Here is a 22,007-nt window from a genome sequence, read left to right on the forward strand (position 1 = left end):
CCCAGCACCAGGGTGTTTGTCCCCTCTCCCAGGGGGGAAACTGGCATGGAAAAGCAGCTGCAGAAAAGCAGGAATGTTGGCCCTGGAGGAGATGTGCTGCTGCACACAGCAATGCTGGTGTGAAGGGTTTGCACACTCACTCACAGCAGCAGCTCCAGCCGTGACTTTGCTCCTGCACTTGCAGAGAAGGTGGAGGAATACAGCTGGGAGAAGCAAGCTCAGGTTTCCAGCAGGCCATCAGCTGGCCCAGGATGCTCAGTCATTCCTCAAGACCTTTTTGGGCCATTCCTGTTCCCTGGCAGTGGGCAGGTGTGGGGGCTGGATGTCCTGATGCAGCAGTCAGGGCTGACCAATGTGTTAGCAGAAAGTAAAGACCCCTGAATGTGCTGGGATTGTGCTAAAGCATGAACATCTGAGGCTGCAGGAGTGAAATTGCTGCCCAACTGATTTGCACCAAGAGCTCAGTGCAGCAGAAATGGGTTGCTTTGGGATGTGTGAGGATCCTGCACCACCTCAGTCATAAACCAAGCAACAACATGGGCCAGAGGGGAGCCACACTCCTGCCTTTAATGGATGCACATTTCTGCAGAAGCACCCAAGATCTCCAAAAACCCCACTGATGTCTGTGCACCTGGACCCACACCTGCAGCCAGACCACCTCTTGCTGCTCACTGTGTGTGTAAGAGCCACAAACAGTGACTGAGCTGGGGTGGACATGCAGGGAAGGAAAAGGAAACAAACAAACAAGTAATAATAATAATAATAATAATAATAATAATAATAATCCAAGTGAGACTATTCAAAAGGGGGACTTTATTTTTATTACACTGGAGCCAGGCGTCAGTGCGCCAGTTCAGCTTTGATACACAATAAATCAGCAAACCTGTCACTCAGTTTGGAAACCAAGATTGCAGTGGCACTAAAAACACATTGAAAACATTTACTTTCTTCCCTTTTTTTTTTTTCCTCTTTTGTTTTTGGTACAAAAATGGTACAAACAACAATACAAAATATTTGTGCTGTTGGCGGTTACAAAAAAAGGTTTTTGAACTGGGTTAACGGACGCAAACTTTTGCTTTTGCTTCAGCGTGAATACAGCAGAACAGCAGAAGTCTTCCTTGAGAACAACCACAGTCATGCGGGCTGCTACACAGCTTCTCCATCAGAAAGGAAACATGCAAAATCATCATTAAAATTAAAATTAAAGAAAAAAAAAGTGCTCCAATTATACATCTACATGTTGTTGGTGTTTTTTCCCCTATTAGGTTTGTAGCTTCAAGCACTAACTACATTATGTACACTGTGTGTGAACAGTTGTATGTGGGGTTGGTGTGGACTGGAAAGAACTTTTATTTTCCCCATGAAACCGAGTTAATTTGCGTGGGAGACGCCTACATTGTCTGGCTGCTGTTTTAAACACTTGCATTCATGGTGACACAGCATTTCCCCCCCTCCCCCAGTATTTTTTTTCACACTTAAAATGAAGAGCTCCAAAAGACATCACAAATAAAAGTTCTGTATTTTACCTTTAATATGTTTTTCTTTTAAGAATAAACAAAGTTGCAATCTTGGCATATTGTGTGGTACAGACGCTGCACTGACCATTGCCGTTCTTCAATGCCCGAGCATCCACCCTTATGTGAAGCAGTTACAGCCACCTCTGAAACCCCACTTCTGAAGGCTGGATTTGGACCTGACTGTCCCTAGAAATCCAGGGGAGCAAACTCCCCATCACCATTGTACAACTGCCAACGGCATTGCCTGGTCCAACAAAAAAGGGGGAAAAATGGAAAACACAAAACCAGAAGCGAAACGATGACTAGAACGTGGGACACCTAGAACAGACTTGCCTATTTACTGTCATTAATGACCTGCTGAATCTCCTCCTTGCCTTGCAAAGCATTTCTGTGACTGATGCTGCTCCCAGTTTTAGGCTATGTGACAAACAGACCACCAGGGCTGTGGGCCATGCTCTGCCAGGGGTGGCTGTGGGTACAGCAGTGACACTGGACCTGCACATCCCTGGCTTGGGGATGTGCAATCCTCATCCTTAGGAGGTAGGGAGGCCACCATGTGTCTGGCCCCAGTGCCTTGGGAACTCACTGTCCCCATCCCTTGGACAGCAGGGAGAGCTGTGGTGGTGTCCCCTGGCAGTGCTATGGGGGGACAGGGTGGGTCAGGGTGTTTTAGGGACAGGATACCCTCCACCTGCCTGAAAGCAAGTCCTTCCCCACTGCCTTGAAGGGTACAAAGAGTGGGGATCACTTCTTCAAACAGTTTAATGTTTTAGTTTAGATTAGTCAGGAAACAGGGACTCTGGTGTCAATGCATTAACCCCTCCTGTGGCCTCAGGATAAACAGCAACTGCAGGCTCAGCCAAAGGGTTCTTTGCCTCAGCACTGATCCTTGTAAGTCCCCATCACCTCCAGCTGCAACTGGTTGTCACTGTGTCACATCCATGAGGACCAGAGGGGGACAGAATGATGGCAAAGTCATCTTGTCAATGGGACCCCGCGGATTAATGTAAATTTTCTTAGCTGGGTTACAAACCACCAGTAACATTAGCAAGCAAAAAGGTTTGTAAAAAGTGTTCTGTTTTCATTGCTGGATGTGCCCCTTGCTTACCTTCCATGGGTCCCACTGTGAGAAAAGTGGCCTGAGGCTGCTGCTGCTTGTGGGGCTGTAAATCTCAGAGAGGGAGTACACAGGGAGGAGAAAGGGGAAGAGGAAAAGAAGGGAGAGGCCCTGCAGAGGGAGACTGAACAGAACTGGGTCAAAACACAATAATCTGGTTGGTTTGATTTATAGGCTCATGGTATTGGAACGGCTGGATTGCAAATGCTGCAGAAAAAAATATCTGCTGATTTTAAAAAAAGTCGCCAGTGGAAACAGGTTGGTTTATTTTTAATCACTCGTTGTTTGACTTAGGTTGCATAAATTCTTGAAAACCTGGAATGATTAGACAAGCTGAAGTCAGACAACATCCCCTTCATGGCTCCTTTCATCGCTGGGGAGAGTGTGCACTGCTGATGGCCTGGAGCTGCCATCCCACATCCCTGGCAGCCCTTCCCTACCTGAAACCCCTCATCCCAGCCAAAGCCACAGCAGATGTTAAGCACCAAGTGCTCTGGAGCAGGGATTGAACTGCTCTCCCAGGTAAGCAGTGCCAGGTGGATGGCAGGGCACAGCTCCCAGCAGAGACCTGGCTTTGCAGGATCCACACGAGCATTCCAGGGGCTGGCAGGCGGTGGCACAACCCAAGGGATGGAGAACCCTCGGCATCACCCAGCTCTCCAGCTGAATCCTCCTCCTGTGTCGGTGACGAGGCTACGGCGACGGACACCAGCAGCAAGAAACACCAAGAGCATTTTTATTATTCACTGTGCCTGTGCCCAGGCAGCTTCTGCAGAGGTGCAAAGCCCTGGTGGTGAAATATTCCAGCCCGTGGCTTTTCCAAAAGAAACAGGGAAGAATCAAGAGTGCCATGGGTAAGGAAGAGAGGCTGCAGGGCCATGCAGCCTCTGTGCCAGGGAACAGGGGCGGTGAGGTTTGCCAAGAGTGGTTGAGAGGAGGGGGATAGCACATGGCAGAAGCAAACCAAGACTTTGATGGTGGTCACACAAGATGACTGAGTTCACAACGATGGAATGGGAATCTGGAAGAGTGTCAGGTGCTGCCAGCCCATGCCTGCCCGTGGTGTGACATCCTCACCTTGCTGCTACCATTAGCGCCGTCCCTCTCCTCTGAGGTCCACACTATTGCCTCCTGGTCTCCTCAAGAACCTTGGGTGAGAGTGAGTTTGCTCTCTGAGCCGTGAAAGACAAACTGACCCATTGACCGGCCGACCAAGGCAAAAAGAAAGATCTCACCCTTGGTAGTCGATAACATCCTGGTAACGCTGAAGTCCCCTGGGGCAGACTTTTACCATATTCCACTTCATACAAGACACATTTCAAATGCTCATTAATTTACAGAAATTGCATTTTATAGAAAATATGATACAATGAAATATAAAATGCACTAGGAGCATTTCAAAAATCTATAGAGACGATCTTGCAGCCCAGTTTACCCTCTGAAAGGCGCCCACTCATCACCCCAAGCTCTCGTCCTCTCATTCTCGCTCTCATGTGCACGCGCTCGCTCCCCCCGCCTCCCCCCCTTTAACTCTTAGCATTCAACTTGAGAATCAATAGAGATATCAAAAAAAGCGTGATTATCCCCTGGATAATCACCTTCCAATACTGTGCACATTCTTGGATTTAAAGGAAAATATATCTAAGCACTTTTACAAGTTTTAGCGAACCCACTGCAAAATCGTCTGCAGAATATAAAACACAGGTAATCCAAGATTTCATAGCACATTAATTAAGTGGCTCATAATCCATTAAATGTGGTTTATATTACACATCCATGCAGTCTAAATCATTTTACAAACATTAGACATAAACCCACTAGTCCAAATCAGTAAAGGAAAAATGTAATAAAAAAAGCTAATAACTATTTGTTATTGGTTAAACTGACCCTACATATAAACTAGGTAGTTTGCTACCATTTATAATACTGATGTTGAATTATGCCTGGATGCTGCGAAACCTCTTGCTTACTTGGCAATGCTTGAGCATATTAACCACAAGATACTTAACAGGCCCTCGTTGCACTTCTTCTCTAAAAAAACACATTTACTACAGATAGCAGCGCCTACCCATCGAATAGAAAGGACACACATTAGCTGAGTTACACGATGTTGTTGAGCTTTGGCTACTAATGCTCCAAGGCATTAATGTGGAACTAGACTAACTCCATACTTAGGGATGGGAGAAGTGTGGGTAACCTGTCCCTGTCCTTGGCACTGCCTCGGCCGCGAGCGGCGCCGCCGCGCAAACCCTGCCTCAGCCCAGGAGAGCAGCACCAGTGCTGGGCATCCTCAGGGATGGGGGACACCACCACCATCACCACCACCACCTTCTCGTCCTCCACCTCACCCCGCTGGCGTGTCCGTGGGAGCCAAAACATGGTGATAGCAGAAAAACAAACAGATGGGCCTTTGGTCATGTCACCGTTTACTTCGGAGGGTTTAGGCAAGGGCTGTCGGAGATTTCTGTTGCAATAACCAAAGGCTTTATCAATGCTATAGTTCTATGCAGCTACATTGAGTGTGACCAGGGGCCAGCAGAGCCCTCTGGTCAGTATTTTGCATCTGATAACACTGAATTATATACAACATGATGACTAGTTCACCACCTGCTGAGGCTTAAAGATGGCTGTTAAGATTTCGACTCAAAACATCTCCCCCCCCCTCCCCACCCCCCCATCTTCTTCCACCCCAGAATGAGTCACCCCCTTAAAAAAACCCAACAAAACGAAACAAAACAAAAAAAGGCAAAAAAGAAACAATCTCCACAGTTCCTTTTTGTTAACTCCTTCCCAGCTAGAACTGGCTTAGGGTCACAGGGAGTGCTGCCCAGGATGGTTGTATGTTTGTTTTCATCACTCCTGAGATTGAAGGGAATCTGACACATGCACCAAAAGGCACTTTCAAATATATATATATATATATATATTTTAAAAACAGTGCTTCTGTTCTAAGAAATTCAAGTTAAGACAGAGTGCCTTTCACTCTCTTTAGTCATAAAGCAGGTAAACGAGCAATATCCCAGCTGACATTAAAAAAACAAAAAAAACCCAAAAAGAAACCTGCAGCAGAGACAAGTGTTCATGCGAGACAGCTCAATATTCTAGGAAAAAAAATACAACAGAAAAAAAGGAAAAAAAAAAAGAAACCTCCTATATCACCACTAAAAATAACAATACAGTCAGCAGGGGATATTAATTAAAAAAGCTGCCACATCTGTACAGTTCTTGCTCCTGCATCGGCTCTTTTCGTTAACGTTGTCTGTGGGTTTGTTGTTTTTTTGTTTGTTTGTTTCTTATAATTTTTTTCCTCCTTCTTCTTTTTTTAAATTTTTTTTTGTTTGTTTTATAATAAGATGAGGTCAGTTTAATCTTCCTCTCCTCCCCCGTACATGTCTGCCAGTTTCTTGAAGCGGGGCCCCCAGTCGTTCAGGTAGTCGTAGTCCTGGTCCCCGGAGCTGGAGGAGTTGAGGGAGCTGACGGAGCCGGCGGTGGAGCCGCTGCCCTCGTAGTCAAAGACCAGCAGGGAGTCGTAGGGGGGGGCTGTGGGGTCGTTGTCTGCTGCACGCAGGCCCTGGAGGGGTGAACACATGGTGTTAATGCCCACCGTGGGGTTTGAGGGCTGGGGGAGATGTTTGGGATCCCCGCAGCAAAGCTAAAAGGGAAAAATGAGTGTCCTGGGGCTTCCCAGATGCACCTCCACGTAGAGAGCTCTCAGCTGCTCCCAGCAGAAAACCCAATGTCCCAGTGTCCCTAAAAAGAGTCGTTATTTCCAGTTGTTTATTTCCAATGATCCACTTCTGGATCTGGAAAGATTTCTGTCCTGCCAGTGTGCCCTTGCTGGGGTTGCCTGTTGAGATTTCCATCTTAGCCAATAAAACAAAAACCAGCACCCTTCCTCCACCACCAATATTTAAATTCTGGTATTTTTCATTCCTTTAGGAAAACAAATATACAAAAAAATCACTCCTGGCAAAATTCTGCAATTAGGACAAACGTGGGGTGTGGAATTCTGGGCAGGGGACTGGGGAGCATTGCTGCTCCTGTGCAGCGTGGGCAGCAGAGTAGGCAGGCCATGGAAATGGCCTCGGGATATGGAGAAAAAGAATTGCTTTGCTGCAGAGCCCAGCGTCAGGAAAAGCCTCGTGGAATAGCCCTGCAATAAAGCAAATGTTCCACATTCCCACCTTCAGAGGCCCTGACCTCAGTGTGGGGAGATGGAACTGGTTTCAGCAGCAGGGGCGTGTGTGAGGAGAGTGAGTCTTCATGGGTGTGTGTAAATGTGAGAGAAGGATGGGCAAAGGGACAAAGGAAGAAGGGATTTTAATGATGAAAATGAGAAAAGCACAGCAGGAAATGCATGTAATAATAGAATTAAATGGCTGTAACATTTATTTTTCTGGCTTAGGAAATGGATGGTGTGCTTTGTCTCGGAGGAAATAATGCATTGATTGGTTTGTAACCACTCAATCACTCAAAACTAAAAATGAGATAAGAAATACCAACTGGATAGATATTTACAGGCAGAAAAAGGAGAAGTAATCTAACATAAAATAAAGAAATTCTCTCTGATCTGTGTCTATCTGTGCTGCAAACTCTTTGAGGCTTTACACCAAACAGAGCTTACGAGGAAGGCACAGACTGCTGAAATAATTACAAGTCCAGCAGCCACAAATGGCTCATTCTGCCTGGGTTCTAAAAAGCATGGTGTTTGTGACACCCACAAGACAGAAATCTTGGGCTTTTTGTTGGTTCAATGCCTTCATTAGGCCAAGCCCTGCATCCTTTGCTCAAATCCTTTCCCTGGCTGGCATCAGATTTCTGGCTGAGCAGTAGCACTGCTTGTCCCGTGCAATCAGGGAAACCTGACTTTAGCTGGCTGCTCAAGCTTTGAAGATGTGACACAGGACCTCCTACAGAACATACCTCGTTAATAAAATCACCAATATCCCCTGGATGTGGGATTACTGGTCTTATGGGATACTGTGGCTCAGCACCAATAGGTCTTTCATCCACCCTTCTGACTCCAGGTGTCTTGTTCAGCACGTGATCCATGGTCTCTGGCTGCTGGAGCTGGCTTAAATCGTAATCCTGTGACAAATGGGAAGGCACAGTGTGAAAACCAGAGCTTTTCCTTCAGATCACCTACTCACTCCATGTGCAAACAAGTCAAGGGCTCTAATTCTCTTTCAGCTGAAGTTTGATGGCAAATCTTATCCTTGGGTATGTAGCACCTCCATCTGAATTACAGATGAACCTGACCTCTGAGGAGCTCATAAAATTGACCTCCTAAGAGTGTATCTTATAAGTTAAATTAAGTATTTAAATACTTCCTGAATATTTCACACGGTGTCTAAATATTTGGGATGAAACCCTGGCTTTTGTTTGTGTGTGCAGAGATGTACACGTAACTTTTTTGATAAAATACACAATATAATGTAGAGACACAGAGTTAGTAGACATATTATTGCAATTACATTTCTACAGAAGTAAAAACATTAAAATGTGTATTGCATTTATGCATGTAGACCTTTTCAAAGTAATTATGTTCTTTTTCCTTGTGAAAAATCCCAATAGAATAGGTTTCTATCACGAAATGAGAACCAGGTAATATTTCATTAAAAATGTATTCATGTAGATAATGGTGTTTTGCTGCTTATCCTTTTGCTGTTATTTTTAACGAATCCTTCCTAAAATATTTAAACCTACTGTGTAGTTGCCTGAAACCAGATACTTCAGCTACTTGGAATGCTTAGAACAGTGCTTTGTTCTACCAGGAAAACTATCCTTGTGCTCAGATGGGGATGATTGAATCTCCAGGAGCAATATTTATAAATAACTTGACAGCAACAGGAAAAAAAAAAAAGAAATGTTAATTGCAAGGATTTTTCTGTGGAATAAGAACTTTTCAAGGTTTGGTTAAACTCCTGCCTCAGAGTTTTCCATGGCAGGTCTCATCAGGCTCACTTGCTTGCCCCCAGGACCTCCATGGCAGGATGTGCTGCAGTGGTTTTGGGGGATCCCTAAGCACTGACCTGAAACCATGCAGTCAACAAGCAAAAATAAAGCCATTACACAATGTACAGTGACATAATCTGCATGAACATCATATCTGAGAGTGTCCTGGGCTCTTTACTTGTGCTTGGTAGGAGTAAAAAAATGGTGACTTCAACACGAGTGACCCAACTTTGCCATTTTAGGTGAGGAATGGGACAGGCAGCAGTGGAAAAGCACATCCCAGGAGTGCAGGCCAGGGAGGATTTCATGAATATCAGGAAGTTTTCATGCAGTATCAGCACTGGTGTCTGTAGGAAGAGCCACTGGAGGAAAGCTGATGTGTTCAGGCAGCCTGTGGCTCAGGGCTCTGTCACCCAGCACAGCTTTGCCACCGCGCGCTGCGTCGCGAGAGAAAATCCCCAAATCTCTTCAGACATTTCTCACAAACCATGTCCAGAAATTAAAAGAAATTAAAGGCACATTAGAGATGATTAAGTAAATGCAGGGAAAGCCCACAGAAGATCAAGCAAGCCACAGGGGTGGGCAGGGCAGTAGCTGCTGGCTGGTTTTACAAAGATCTCTGGTAAAATGCACAATTTTAATGACTTAAATAACAGAAATATGGTTTGAACATGAGTGTCAATGGAGTCATTTATAGTCCTTCTCCAGGAAGGTGCCTGGAGGGTAGAAAAATCCCTGTGGCACTGGCCTCCTGGCACTGTCCTGCTTGCACAGGAGGGTGTCCCACTGATATCCTGAATGTCCTGGACCTGCTATCCCTCCACCACACCAGGGAACACAATAAAACTGCCTGGTCGTAAATAAAAGAACACAACCCTTTGCATGTATTTTACTAAAAATAACGTGGTTTCTGCCTTTTTTTGAGAGTACAGATTGCACCTTGGCCACAGCTCAGGGTCTCCTCTCACCTGATCCTCCTCTCCACCTCCCTCTTCATCATACTTGAGGATGTTGTCCCTGACGTCGTCCTCGGGGTCGATGAGCAGCTGCTTGGTGTGCCGCTCCTTCTCCCGCCGCTTCATCCACACCACGAACAGCAGGACCATGGCTGCAACGGGGACAAGCTGGGTCAGCTGGCACCTCCTGCAGCACCAGGCCAGGCTCAGGGTGTCCTAACTCCTCACCTACCCCTGCCCACTGCAGAGAACCTCACTGGCTGCTGGCAGGAGGAATAAAATGTTAGCCTATTGTGTGGTCTAGTTTTTAAAGGAGGGATCAGTGAGAGCTGGAAATACTGTGACAGATTCTCACTACAAACATTTCTTTAAGATCCATCGCTGATGCTGATTGAGCTGATATTAATCAGGAGTAAAACACACAATCAAAGCAGGAGAAACCAGAAAGTGTGAAAAGTGCACCTCTCTGAAAATATTTGATCTGAATTCCTGAGTTCTTAGGATTAGATTTCCACCTTTATTTTATTCAGGGATATAAAGATGGAGGGAAGAGAGCTGCAGAGAAGGAAACAGGTGCAGATACCCAACATTTGTGCACAAGGGGCTGTTCCAGCAGCGTGGCACAGGTTCAGCCCGTTCAGGTCATGAGCCCTGACTGTGACAGTCTCTGCTGTTTTCTGCAGTTGGCCAGCCAAGACTGATCTGGGGAGGATGCACAACACTGAGTCCTGTAATCCAATTTGGCCTCCCTCATATTCTTCTTTGGTCCATGAAGGAGGCTCTTTAGACTTCTGAGATCAGATTAGCCAGGACATTAGCACATGCATTTGGCCATCGACTTGGAAAGCAAATCTCAGATCATCTGAAATCCTTTCAGAGAGCAGGGCTAGCTTTGCAGAACGAGGGAGAGCAAATCTGGTAGCACACAGCCAAGCTCCTCAGGCATCAGCATTTGCATGCCAGGCTTGGCTAATCTCTCTCAGCACAGTAACAGCGAGAGATGAGCATTAGAAACTTTTCTCATATTAAACAACTCTACCCACAGGGAACACTGGCTCACTGCTCCACAACCTCACCCTTCAAAGGGACACCCACATCCCAGGGGCTGGCTGTGTGCTCCCTGTGAATTACATATCTGGGATATATCTGTGAATATCTGGGAACTCAAGTCTCCACTGACATAAGGCAGCCAGATCTTGTCTTCTCCAAGAAGGTGTTAATGCATTTGTTTTCATTCTTGTACTCAGGAGCTGCAAATAATGCCCTGAAGAATGGAAGTTCAGCCTGGGCAGCTGCTGCAGCCACACCTCCCACTGCCTGCTCTCCCCTCCATTCTCCACGCAAGCCCCACACTGAGCTGCAGTGGTGGCAATTTGCAGAAGGGAGCAATGGATGGACAGTGGAGGTGGGAAAAGTGTCCCAGGTTCATTTCACCTGGATCAACCCTCAACTGTGCCAAACCAACACAGCCAACCAAGCAAACTCAGGCAGGATGTGAGATCCCAAAATTTGGGGGTTTTAGTTGAGACCAGACCCTGGGGACATGGATAGGCTCTCCAACCTGCAGGAGGAGGTGGTTAGGAGCATCCAAATTCTTCTTCCCAGCACCAAAGTGTTTATGCCCAACAGGAATTCAGGGAAGTGAGGGAAGAGGACCGGACAGCTAATTACTGCCATTGTGTGCCAACTGGCACATCCCTGCCTGCCAGCTAACAGAATTGTTTTCAGATAGTTCAGCATGTCTTTAATGCTTATCCCAGATCTATTCAAGAAAGAAAAAAAGAAAAGGAAAGAAAATGTAACTCTCATCTGTAATATAAAACCTCAGCTATTTAGCAGACTATTGAAGTCCTTTTTTCATTGTTCCTTTTCAAGTCTCTCACAACAAGATACCTGACTGGTCCACAAAGACAATATTATAATGGTTACTGGGGTTTATCTTTTTATTTCCCTTTTTTTTTTTTAAATGATACTTTTTCATGCACTTGTGGAAAAAATGGTGCCATTAATGCCTTTACAGCTGCCTTGGAAAAAAAACCACCTTCAAAGTGTCAATGGTGGATGTAGTGCACTCTCCTTCCTTTTATTCACTCTGCAGAATGGGAAGTGCTATTACTGCTGTTAGAACCATTTTTGCTCTGCATGTAGTTTTCCTTGAAATCTATTGTCTTCACCCTTCACAATTTTTTACTGCATTGCTCTTCTAAATGTGTTATTTGTGCAGCTAATACATCAGGTAGCAAGAAGAAGAAAAAAACCCCTTTGAGCAAAGGTAAAGGCATAAACTTCCTTCACAGGAGCAATCCTGGATCTGTCCCCTTGTTTCTTCTTCCTTTTAAAGTCATCCAACTTTGACCTGCTGACTCTAAAATGGACAAATAGCACAAGAAAATCCCTCTTCTGCCTTTTTCTAGGCTATTGTTTAGAGGTCATGATATGAAACAGATAGAAAGGAGGCAAAACACTGGAAGGATGTAACTGTAAAACTGCTCATTGCAAATTACATTTTTCATCACTGATACAGTGCTTTGCAGCTCTCCAAGATAAAAAAAAAAGTCAATTAGAATTACAATGAATGTAAAAATAAGCTTTTGTAATAAAACCCGTAATTTAAAATGGGATAATGTATCTGAAAATGGAAAGAGGAATCTCTTAAATCAAATGTCCTTCAGCTGAAGTTAATTTCAGTCAATAGGATTTTCAACCGTTTTAAATTGTATTTTAGGACTGGATTTATACAAGAGCAGCAAAAAGAAGACCTGTGTTTAATCACCTCTGGGTGAGCCCAAACTTTGAGCCCAGGGGCAGCAGCAAACCTGCACAGCAAAAGGAGGTGAGGCTGATGAACACCTTCATCTTCATCGGGGTGTGCGACCATGGTGCCCCAACAACCACCCTGGGCTGAAGGGAGCAGCCAAAACTGGGAATGGGGGGCAGGAACTGGGCACCATGGCTGGGCACAGGGATGTTCCATCAGCTGAGCTGGGCTGGGAGAGGAGCAGGGTCTGCACAAACACCCAGTTCCCACTCTCCATGCCGATCCAGTAGATCAATTACACACCAACACATTCCCAGCACCAGCCCAGGATGTGGATGGAAGTCCAGGGTGAGCCATTCTCCTAATGTACCATGTCATGTCCCCATGAGGTGACATTTGGAGCATACGTTGCTCTGTCTGTGCTCTGTTAAAACACACTGAGGGTAAATATTAAATGTGATTTAGCACCATAACTCCCATTAGCTTTAATGAGAGTCCCATGGATTCATCCTGTGTTCCTTGATTAATATTTACCTCATTGTTCATTTCAGTGCTTGTTTTTATCTATTCCTACTGTGCCAACTCCTGCTTGAAGTTATAATGATATAATTTTTACTTTTTAGATGTGCACACATGGTTATTGGTAATGCTCATGGAAGCCTGGGACTGACAGCACTCCTGGGCAAAAGGGATAGCTTTGCCTCAAGGAAAGGGATGGCCAGTCCTTCTCTGTGATGTATCCCCAGTCCTCCATCATTTCTGACAAACTGGGAATTCTTCCTCTAAAAACACTCATAATCTCCCCAATCCGAGTTCATTTTAAAAGCAATGGGAATAACTACCGTTCTTCTTTTCCTTGGAACAACCAGAAAAACACAGTTATGCGTTAGCTCTGCAAGGGACGAGCCCAACTCTCATAACCAGGGTATCTGGTACTGGGAACCAGTATATCCACAGCCAGCCAGACATGAGAGCTGTGGGAGAATCTGACAGAGAAATTTGGAAGAAGCCTTCAACCTTTTCCTGCAAAATGTGGATGATCCTATCACACTCGCTACTTACAAGTTGTTGTCAGGTGTAATAATGTTTGCAAAGCTACTGGAAGTCTTAGAAAGACAGGTCTGACACAGGCAGAGCTCATTTTGCTGATGCTGCAGTGAAGGAGATTTGAATGCAGATATGAACCACCTCCCCAGCCCAAGCTCAGTTGCCCTCTGCATGGAGCTTGAAAAATACAAGCTATAGGAAAGAACAACAGGGAAATATGAAGGAGGGTAGATATAGAGCAGATTTTGGGAAGAAATTCTTTAGTGTGAGGGTGTGGCACAGGTTGCCCAGAGAAGCTGTGGCTGTCCCATCCCTGGAAGTGTCCACGGCCAGGTTGGACAGGGCTTGGAGCAACCTGGGATAGTGGAAGGTGTCCCTGCCTGTGACAGGAGGGTTGGAACGAGATGAACTTTAAGGTCCCTTCCAACCCCCAGCAATCTGTGTTTTCAGGCCAGGCCCTGTGGTACTCACTCAGCAGGATGATGATGCAGATCAGGATGGCAATGATGGCCCCCGTGCCCAGCCCCGCGGCGGCCACGGCCCCGATGGTGGTGCAGTCGCCGTTCTCGTCACACGGGCACACCTTCACCTTGATGACAGAGGTGTTGTACAAGGGGGGGTTTCCTGAGTCTGTCACAATGATGGGCACGTCGTACACTCCTGCTTCCAGGTACATGATCCGCAAACTGAGCTGGGCGTAGTCCCCTGGAGACCAAGACAGACAGACAGACAGATGACAGGCACTGGTAGAGTCTTGCAGACACACTTGTGCAGAGTTCTCTGCCAGAGCCCTCTTCTGAGCCCTGCAGAAGAGGCAAGCAACAACACACCTGGGCAGGACAGCTTCAGAACTCTGCCCCAACAGTCTGGCCAACAAGCAGCCTGGGCTTTGTTCTGTGTGCTCCCACTGCTGCACTCAACTACCTGCATGCCATTTGCAAATCCACTTGCATGTGTTCAATATGGCATCCAACACAAATAGGAACACATGGATAATGTTTCCTGAGGCTGGGCTGCCCCTGGCCACTTGTGCAGGTTCTGTACTCACTCACACTTCCCCCTGAGGATTTTGGGAACTCACTGATGACAGGCACAGCCAGGAAATCCCGTTATGACTGAGCTCTGAGCTGTGAGGGCACAAGCTGTTGCCCCTGGTCTAGCACCCTCTGCCAGACCTCAGCGAGAGGGACCAGCATTGAAGCCAAAACCAGCCCACAACTCCATGATATTTTCCATCCTCTGCTGAAACTGCCAATAAGCAGAGCAATTAGGGCCATTTGTGGTTGCACACTGCAATATAAAAATCCTTCACATACTGGTAATCTTCACACTTACCTAGCCCTCCTGGTTCCATGGTAAATTAAAAGGCTGCCTTTATGCAATTATGGTCAGAGAAATGAACATTGATCCTGATTGTGGCTTATGACAATTACACTGGAGGAACATAAGGAAGACTGATAATAGCTTTTTTCCCCTTGGCCATTATGGATGATTTATACTCTGTTCACTACTGATAACTGTTCATAATTATGAACTGCATTAAAAAAAGCCAAGTGCCAAAGCTCTTAGAGTTATGCTGCAGGTCTGATACAAATCATTCCTGATTAACTATCTTGTCTATAATGTCAAACGTAATGTGCTTTAAAAAATAAAAATCACATTAAAAAAAGTGGGAAAGTTTTGGATTTGGAAGCCGCGCGTGGGGCTCGTTAGCGAAGCAGAGCCCAGATGAGCTCAGGATTGCCTGCCCCGTTTACCATTGAGTCGGGAGATGGTCCAGTTCTTCCTCACTGCAGAGGGCACACTGGGCAGCTCGAAGACGAAGGGCCCCACGTTGGGGTCGATGTCGGCGTCGGCGGCCGTGATGTTGATGACGTTGAGGTTCGGCTTCTCGCAGATCTGCGCCTCCTTGGGCAGCAGCTCCGGCGCGTTGTCGTTGATGTCGATCAGGTAGATCTGCAGAGTGCCCGTGCCGCTGGCTGGGGGGATTCCTGCACGGCAAACACCCACCTGTGAGCACCACTGGGGAGCAGAGGGATTGGCAAGACCACACACCAGCCCCCTCTCTGCCTTCCAGGGCCAGTAAACCAGGATTTTCACCTTCCCCCCCTGGACCTCATTAGGGACATACTGCACTTCCATGGTCCCTTGCTTCATGTGGTATAAAACTTCCCCAAGCCTCCTAATGTTGCTGTTTTTCACTCCTGCAGAACAGGAGGTTGAGTTCTGCAGATCTGTAGCCTGCAGCAATGCCCCTAGTCAAACTAAAACTGCAAGCAGGTGATGCCAAGCTGCTCCTGCAAATCTTGGTAATGGCTGTTTTAAAGAAGAAAAACCATTAGAAAGAGAGCTGACAAGAGGAAGAAGAGGGCTTGGAGGGGAGAAAAACCTACATATTGTAACCCATTGGTCAGCATTTACTGTAGCACTTGCTGGCCAGTTTTCAGCTTTGCAGACCATTACTCTGCTTCAAAGAAAGCCCAGCTTTAGTGGTGAGAGGTCCCTGCTCAAAGCCCACAGTGTGAGCCACCCCCAGACCTGCTGGGTGATGCCACCAACCCCCAGCAGCAGTGTTAGGTCCCACCACACAATTCCCCATCCTCTCCACATTTGTCCCAACCAGCAGGGATGTCCCAGCACAGCAGTCCTGGTCCTCCACCCCTTCTTGATGGAGAGCCACATTTGTCAGATTAACGACTACTCACACAAAGTAGGATCTGCCCTGGCAGGAGAGAACAGCCTTCCCAGAAATGGCACAGTGTTTTTCATTTCTCTCCCCACACATTTATCCGGCAGCTCCGTGTTGGCCTGCCCTCTGCCTGCATGGCTTCAGCAATTCTTTTTAAAGTTTGTATTTTCAGTCCTGGCCTTTCCTCCCAGTGCTAGATACAAAGCTACACAAACGACTTCCCCATCAGGCTTCTGCTTCCACAGACCATCCTTCCCACATTCCTATCTCCATGTCTCAAGGGAGCCTCAAAAATTCTGAAGGAGCCCTGGAAATCCTTTTTTCATGGTTCCCACATAAGCTCTTCAATCATGGACTCTCATCCTTTCATCCTGTAAGCATGGGGTAGGTCTCCCTCTAAAACAATGTCTTTTGATCAGCCTTGAAAGCTTCCAGAGAGGCAGACAGCTCACCAGGATACTGGGGCTGGACATGAAAACTGACTTTTGGGACCAAGCAAAGTGATTTTACTGCTTTCACATTACCCAGAGTATCTTCTGGGATAAAAGCACTGTAACCTTTGAGAAAGACTGAACACAAACCCTCAGTCCTGAGAGGCACTAACTGGCACGTGGCTGAAATAACCTGCAATTGCTGCACGTATAAATGCACTTTTGTTGGGCCATTGAGTATTGTTGGGATCTGAGTCCTGGTATTTTTGTTTCTTTGTGTCCCTGAGTGCAATTCCGGGGCAGTTTTAGGAGAAATGAAAAGTAAACAAAGTTTTAATGGCCATGTCCTACAAACTGTGGAACATTTCAAATTATTTCAGCTGTCTTATATGGAGAGAGCAAAGACATAGAGCAGGTACTGATGTGCAATGAAGGATCCTTGGACTTTATCCTCAGGAGATGAGGACTAAAATAGCACCACTGGAGTGGTGCTATTTTAGAGACTCCAGTGGAGAAGCTGGTGTGATCCCTGAAATTAAGATTGAAATACTAATGACAAAAAGGAAGAAAATGCAACTTATGCATCTACATTTAACTGTTGAATTCTCCATCACAGCCTTTTTCACAGGGTCAGTGTCTGCATTCCCACAGCAAGGTGTAAGCCAAGGTTTTCATGCTCAGCTCTTTGTTTCATGAAACCTGCTGGAATATGACACATTTAAGTTCTCAGCTTCCCTGGGAGATTGGCTGAAATTGGCTGAGGGGTTCATACACTGCCAGGCTCCACTCTTGTGTAGACACAGCGTGATCCAAGGGACTCTCTCCTCAGAAACCAGGTTAAAACCACGCTGTTGATTAGGATTCCCTTTTTGCCCTCCTTACATTGCAGCCAAGACTTTTCTTAAAGACAGTATCTCTACACTGGAGCCCAGGGAGAGAAAGAGAGCATGTCCAAGGAATATTGGCTAAACTTCTTTATCATGTACTGAGAACAGCAAAAAGAACTTCAAGGAAAGAAGATGCTGCTGTGTCTTCAAGAAAGAGAGAAAAATCCCCAGCAAAACCCTTGACCCAAAGCTTTTCTTTGATGCTGGAGAACCTGGAACTTGGGAGCAATGTGGTAAGAGTCTATTAGCCTAGATGAAACTTTAGCTGTTATCCTAAGCACTCTAGACAGAATTTTAAATAAGGTGTTGCTTTATGTGCATTTTAATGGCTGCAATATACCTGTGATAGATTATTTTTTCAGAATAAAGAGATTTATCTAGGCCCTCACTTTCTGAGCTGCTGAATGATGGATGTGGAGGTGCTGATGCACTGCTGTATCAGCACCACAGCCAGGGAAAGGGGTTAACTCCACATCACATTGCACCAAGTGCTTGGAATCAGATGGTGAGGATTAGGTTGATAGGTTCAAACCCTACCACTGCATCTGTGAACAGCCCTGGCCTACTCATTTGACCTGTTTTGCCCTGTGGCTTTTGCAGATGAACATCACTGGACCCATTGGAGAATATTCTGAATTTCCCTGTCCTCGTTGCCTTCATGGAGGGGAATCTCAGGATGGGGCTGTGGGGTGTGTCCTACCATTCATGGCACAAAGAAGGGGCAAAATGCACTTCTTGGTACAGCTCCTCAGCACTGAAATGCCTCCATGAGTTTCCCTCACCCCTGTAACCTGGGATGCAATGATTGAAGTGATGCATGGAACCCCAGAGGGAGGAAGTTTTCGTTAGCCCTGCAACCACCACCAAATCTGCTCATAATGACCATGGCACCTCCAGCCTGAGGGATCACACAAACACTGCCCTGGAAGCACCTGCAGAGTATGAGCAATAGATTGAGGTGCTCACAGCCAAGCCTAGACTGAATTGTGCTGCTGAAGAAGGGCTCTGGTTTGAGTGCTCAGCACCCCAGAGCAGGAAATGAGGATGGGTGAGGGGGAGGAAGGCATTCTCCTTGTCCTGGGAAACTCCTGAACCTTTTCCAGATGGAGGAACTGAGGAATGAAATACCAGCATGGCCACATTTGGGTGTGGTTATCAAAACTCATCAGTTCCTCCTAACCAGGATTAGGAAAAGCAGAGCAGCAGCACTGGGCTGCCTGCCCTTGAGTGAGGCCAGCACAGCTCTCAGTGCTGACTGGACCAAAAGCACTGAGTGATCTTCAGAGAGGAGAGCAAACAGGACTTCTCCAGGAGATCTAACTGGCCTGAGTGGTGTTGGTAAAAAGCAAAGCAGCACCCAGATGATCTGATGATGGCTGCACATTTCAGGCAGGCAGTGGCCAGAAGGAGCCCAGCTCCAGTGACAAACACACCTTTTATGAAAGCCACCACGGGTTCAACAGATGGGCTTATTTTTAATACCCTCCTGCCATCCCATAAAATTATTTCTGGTTTCCTGATGGAAGGCTTCCTGAATGCTGTGATCAGTGCCTTTGGGAGGATTACCAGGACCGGTGTGCCCGGCAGCCCCTGGAGAGCACATCCCTCTGACACTTTTTTAAGTTCAGGCTACACCGCCACACTGAACTCCCCAAATCAATTTTCCATTTGTCCTCCCTTTCCCTTAATAACACTCCCCGTATACTGTGCACATTTAATTTACTCCAGCAATTTCCCGTCCCACTTTCACATTTTTGACCATAAAAACCTGGGAAAAAGATAACTTATACTGACAACTCTGTCAGGGCATCATTTCTCTTAATGCATCACATTAGAGTCTTATTGAAGCATGAACAATGTGAAGCCTGGGCTCACCGTTGTCAGCCGCCAAGAATGTGGCCTCGTAGACATTATTCTTAATGTAGTCTGACTCTCGATCAAGGACAGCAGCAGTAGTGATCTGACCATTTGTGGCATTAATGTTCAGCCAGTTTGCAGGATCTGACAGCTTAGAGTATCTACAGAGAAAGGAAATAAATACATGGCAGTCTTTTCACTGACATATCCTTAATATTGCTTGAAATACGTTTTTTTCCTGGACTCCTGACCTGTGATTCAAAGGACCTTTGGATAACTGGTTTTGTTGACAAACACAATGCTAATTGAGTATCCGGTTTTTGACCTTTACAATTATTCAATTTTTCAATTACTTTAGTTTTAAAGGTTCTTCTTTCCACTAAGTGCCACTTACATGCCAGTTTCCCGCTGCTAGGAGAGGGCATTTCCTGAGGTCTCTGCAGCTGAGCAGAAATGGGGTCTGCAAAGACCATTGCATTTGTATGCCTAAATTAGAGGATGGATTCCTGCTTTCTCCTGCTCCCAACCTTGCCCTTCTGAAACCAGCTTTTTAAAGTCAAAGATATTCCTGTTTTCTCTCCACCACTAATAACCAACAGTTTGGGAATACCACACTGTCAGTCACCTCCCAACTACTCAATTCACAGCTGTTTTCTATTCATGTCCCATGAAACCAGCTGAGAACATGGGGCTTTTTTTGGGCAAACTCTTCCTGTGTTCTCCAGATCAGTGTTTTCAGTTCATGCTTCTTACCTGCTTGTTTTCTTGCTTTTCTGCCTACCAGTTTCGTACTGTTTGAAGTGAGATGGACCATAACTATCCTACTGGAAGCTAATAAATGGCCAGACTATAAATTACTGAAATAAGCAAACAGAAGCTGAGCTTATTTCATGGGTAACTCAGACCTGCTGATAATTTTATATAATTTGTCATTAGATATGCAGGTGAGAGCATTACTGGCTTCTGGTGAATATCCCTTTCCAGAATTGGGCTGTTTGAAGCAGAAACTCAAAGGGAAACCTGAGCTGAGTCAATCCATGTGAAGAGAAAAGCAACACACAGCTGCACAAACTCCTGCCAAAGGAAAGAATTACATTGCATGGAGCTAGACTCTTTGGGATGTTTTCATTTCAATATCACTGGTGTGAGGCTCCTGCCCTTTCTCTGCTAAATGACCAGGGATCCAGTTTCAAAGCTGGCTTTGTGAATGTGTCTGTGGCTAATGAGGATAACCTGAGGTGTGACACTGCCCATGCCAAGCTGTGCATTACTGGAGATGCTCCTGCTTCCTCATATTCTATTTGTAAAAACTCTATTTCATCAAAGACTATTTAGAGACTGAAATCTGTATGCAAGGCTCTAGCAGCTGGATCAGCTCTTATCATGGATCTGTAGGTTTAGCCTTTTGGGTATCTTTTTTCCTAACTCACCAATGCCAACGGTGAAGTAAAAAATAAAATATCTTTTTTACATCTCACAAAGACAGGACCCCAAAACCACCCCACTGGTTCCTGCAGAGCCTGGGCATTGGCTGTCCTGATGCAAAGGGAGAGAGACTGCACTGGAGTTTGGAAATGAGGAGCTGTGGATGCACAAAATGCATGTCCTGGAAGCCCTAGAAAGAAACAATGCAAGTAACTGGCTGCTCATACTCCCAGAAAACTTTACAAGACCCTACCCATGCCCTGTGCAATGACAGGAACAGCAGGTGCTCGTTTGGATTACAGATCACCCCCCTCCAGGTTAGAGGGAGTACTCAATCACAAATGAGTTGTTCTCTCCTCTGAATACCAGCCTTGGTACAGACATCAGGGAAATAAAGACCCTTCAAAGGCCAATATTTCAAAAAGAACATAAGAAAAATGGGCTTGTTAGTTAGGATGGTCTCTTTCCTCCAAAGTCACAATCCCTGTCTAAAGACAACAAGATGAGGCAGTGAATAAACTGCCATTTTCTAGACCCGACAGCTCTGTGCCAGGTGAAATATTTCAAACTCTTCCTGACACAAAATGTCACAACTGATGCAAGTTTAAGTGGCCTCACCCGTGGTCATGTCGTATACTCAGGTTTTGACAAAAATACCACAGCTCTTACAGACTGGGAGCAAAAAAGAAAACAATTTCTGTGGAGGTGTAAGTATCCAAGATCAGGAAATGCATTTCCTGTCTGCACAGAGGGAGCTGAAATAGTTGTGAAAGTGTCACAAGGACTCATTCTCACCTACACTTTTCTGCCAATTATTTCCTGCTGGGAAGGTGTGTGAGCTGGGGTCCTGGACCCTGGATTCAGTCCCTGCTCTGCCCAGGTGGGACAAAACAGAGTGAGTGACACCCTCCTGGTCACAGCACGAATGAAAAGTGATCTTAAGCTGCTTGGATAGAAACCTGACTTTTACAAGGTTAAAATTTTGCCACCTGAATCCCATTCATAGGGAAAGCAGCTAAGGGAGGTTATGTTAGGCAGGTGCTCTGAAGAAAAAGGGAAGTTTGGAACAAATTGCACCTATTGGGAGCAGGCAAGGGGAGCACTGGTGAGATACAGACCAAGTGCCAATGGCCTGGGAATGGCTGTTTGACTGCTCAGGCAACACTGAACAATTTGGCACTTTAAAAGCCTGCCCAGCAGCTGTTTGTAACCCCACCAGCCTTGCTCTGAACCAGCTACAGCTCCTCTTCCACTGTGCTTTTAAGCAAGGTTGAACCTAAATGCTCTGGAAGCAACACAAGGCATGATTAAAAATCCCAGCCATTCCCTTTGAAAACCCAGGCCTAGCCCTTTCTATGCCTCAGTTTC

The 22,007-nt window shown here is 46.0% G+C and overlaps 1 protein-coding gene across 2 annotated transcripts in view; it reads right to left on the bottom strand.

The window, feature by feature from the left end:
- Positions 1-793: 793 nt before the first annotated feature.
- CDH4 (cadherin 4) overlaps positions 794-22,007 on the bottom strand; it is a 423,750-nt gene continuing 402,536 nt past the window's right edge. For both annotated transcript variants that reach the window (XM_071447094.1, XM_071447095.1), the window contains 6 exons: positions 19,233-19,375; positions 15,108-15,341; positions 13,822-14,055; positions 9,558-9,697; positions 7,558-7,722; positions 794-6,205 (listed from right to left, as the gene is read on the bottom strand). In XM_071447094.1, the coding sequence (XP_071303195.1) occupies positions 5,999-6,205; positions 7,558-7,722; positions 9,558-9,697; positions 13,822-14,055; positions 15,108-15,341; positions 19,233-19,375 (1,123 nt within the window). In that variant the 3' untranslated portion in view covers positions 794-5,998. The remainder of the gene's footprint in view (positions 6,206-7,557; positions 7,723-9,557; positions 9,698-13,821; positions 14,056-15,107; positions 15,342-19,232; positions 19,376-22,007) is intronic.

This window comes from Agelaius tricolor, unplaced genomic scaffold, assembly GCF_023055355.1.
Source record: "Agelaius tricolor isolate 1412-34295 unplaced genomic scaffold, bAgeTri1.0.p SCAF_23, whole genome shotgun sequence".
Classification (NCBI taxonomy): domain Eukaryota; kingdom Metazoa; phylum Chordata; class Aves; order Passeriformes; family Icteridae; genus Agelaius; species Agelaius tricolor.